The sequence below is a fragment of the Pundamilia nyererei genome, unplaced genomic scaffold, assembly GCF_000239375.1.
Source record: "Pundamilia nyererei isolate P.nyererei 1_Seehausen unplaced genomic scaffold, PunNye1.0 scaffold02677, whole genome shotgun sequence".
In the NCBI taxonomy this organism is placed as follows: Eukaryota; Metazoa; Chordata; class Actinopteri; order Cichliformes; family Cichlidae; genus Pundamilia; species Pundamilia nyererei.
The window spans coordinates 3,574-4,990 of NW_005190078.1; the positions used below are offsets into that span (position 1 = coordinate 3,574).

The window sequence follows — 1,417 nt, forward strand, 5'->3', positions numbered from 1 at the left end:
CTCCTTTCTGATTCTGTGCACTCTGGAAAATATTTAGAATTGTATGCAAATTACTCTAAAATGTAAAGGAAAGTATGCCACAATCACAAATATTGATGGACACTCTAGATGTCACATCTGTCAATCCTCACCTGATCACAAAACAGAATGCAAGTTTTATTCACTCAATAAACATATTGTAAAGCATCAGTAGGATATTGCATGGATGTTGTAGATGCAAACACGGGCATATGGAATTGTACTGAGTGTAACTACTTGTAACATCTGCTTCAATATTCATTTCCAGATTCTGTCACCTGTGTGAGATGTCTACCTGAGTTTTGGTCAAATGAAAGAAGAGATTCCTGTATCAAGAAGGAAGCAGTGTTTCTGTCATATGAAGAAATTATGGGAGCACTGCTCACTGCAGCATCTGTATTTGGGGCATACATGACAATCGGTGTGATACTCATTTTCTTCAAATACAGGAAAACTCCTATTGTCAGGGCAAACAACTCTGAACTGAGCTTCCTGCTGCTCTTCTCTCTAATTCTGTGCTTCCTGTGTTCTCTGACCTTCATCGGTCAGCCCTCTGATTGGTCCTGCATGTTCCGCCATGTAGCATTTGGCATCACCTTTGTCCTCTGTATCTCTTGTCTTCTGGGAAAAACAATGGTTGTTTTAATGGCCTTCAGAGCTACACGTCCAGGTAGTAGTGTTCAAAAATGGTTTGGGCAGACACAGCAGAGACTCTGTGTTACAGCATTCACTCTTATACAAGTTGTCATTTGTATCATCTGGTTAACAACTTCTCCTCCTTTTCCATTTAAGAATTTTAAGGAGATCAAAGACAAGATCACTCTGGAGTGTGCTCTAGGCTCAGCTGTAGGCTTTTGGGCTGTGCTTGGTTATATAGGACTTCTGGCTATTTTATGTTTTATTTTTGCATTTTTAGCTCGAAAACTACCCGATAATTTCAATGAGGCCAAGTTTATCACTTTCAGCATGCTGATATTCTGTGCAGTGTGGATTACATTTGTCCCAGCATATGTTAGCTCTCCTGGGAAGTTCAGTGTTGCTGTAGAAATATTTGCTATACTTGCATCAAGTTTTGGACTGCTAATTTGCATCTTCATACCCAAATGTTATATCATCTTACTGAAACCAGAAAAGAACACAAAAAAACATATCATGGGGAAGAAGGCACCATAGTCACTTTGTAAACTGTATGTATGAAAATGGGATTTTACTTACTTACTGTTAAGAGAATTTTTATTTTAGTTAAATCATTAAAGTATAATCAAGTAGAAACAAGTATGCCTTATAATCAAGTGTCCATATATTTTCACACGGTAAAGCTTACTGTTGAAAAGAACACAATGTATTCCTTGCTTAAGTGTGTGAGATGTTTGACAAAGACAGGATATACATGCATTCT

General features: G+C 37.8%; 1 protein-coding gene across 1 annotated transcript in view; it reads left to right on the top strand.

The window, feature by feature from the left end:
* The window catches only part of LOC102199834 (extracellular calcium-sensing receptor-like), a 3,771-nt gene extending 2,580 nt beyond the window's left edge, over positions 1-1,191 (top strand). Inside the window, exon 7 of the mRNA XM_013908213.1 lies at positions 287-1,191. Coding sequence (XP_013763667.1) covers positions 287-1,191 — 905 coding nt within the window. The remainder of the gene's footprint in view (positions 1-286) is intronic.
* The last annotated feature ends 226 nt before the right edge of the window (positions 1,192-1,417 follow it).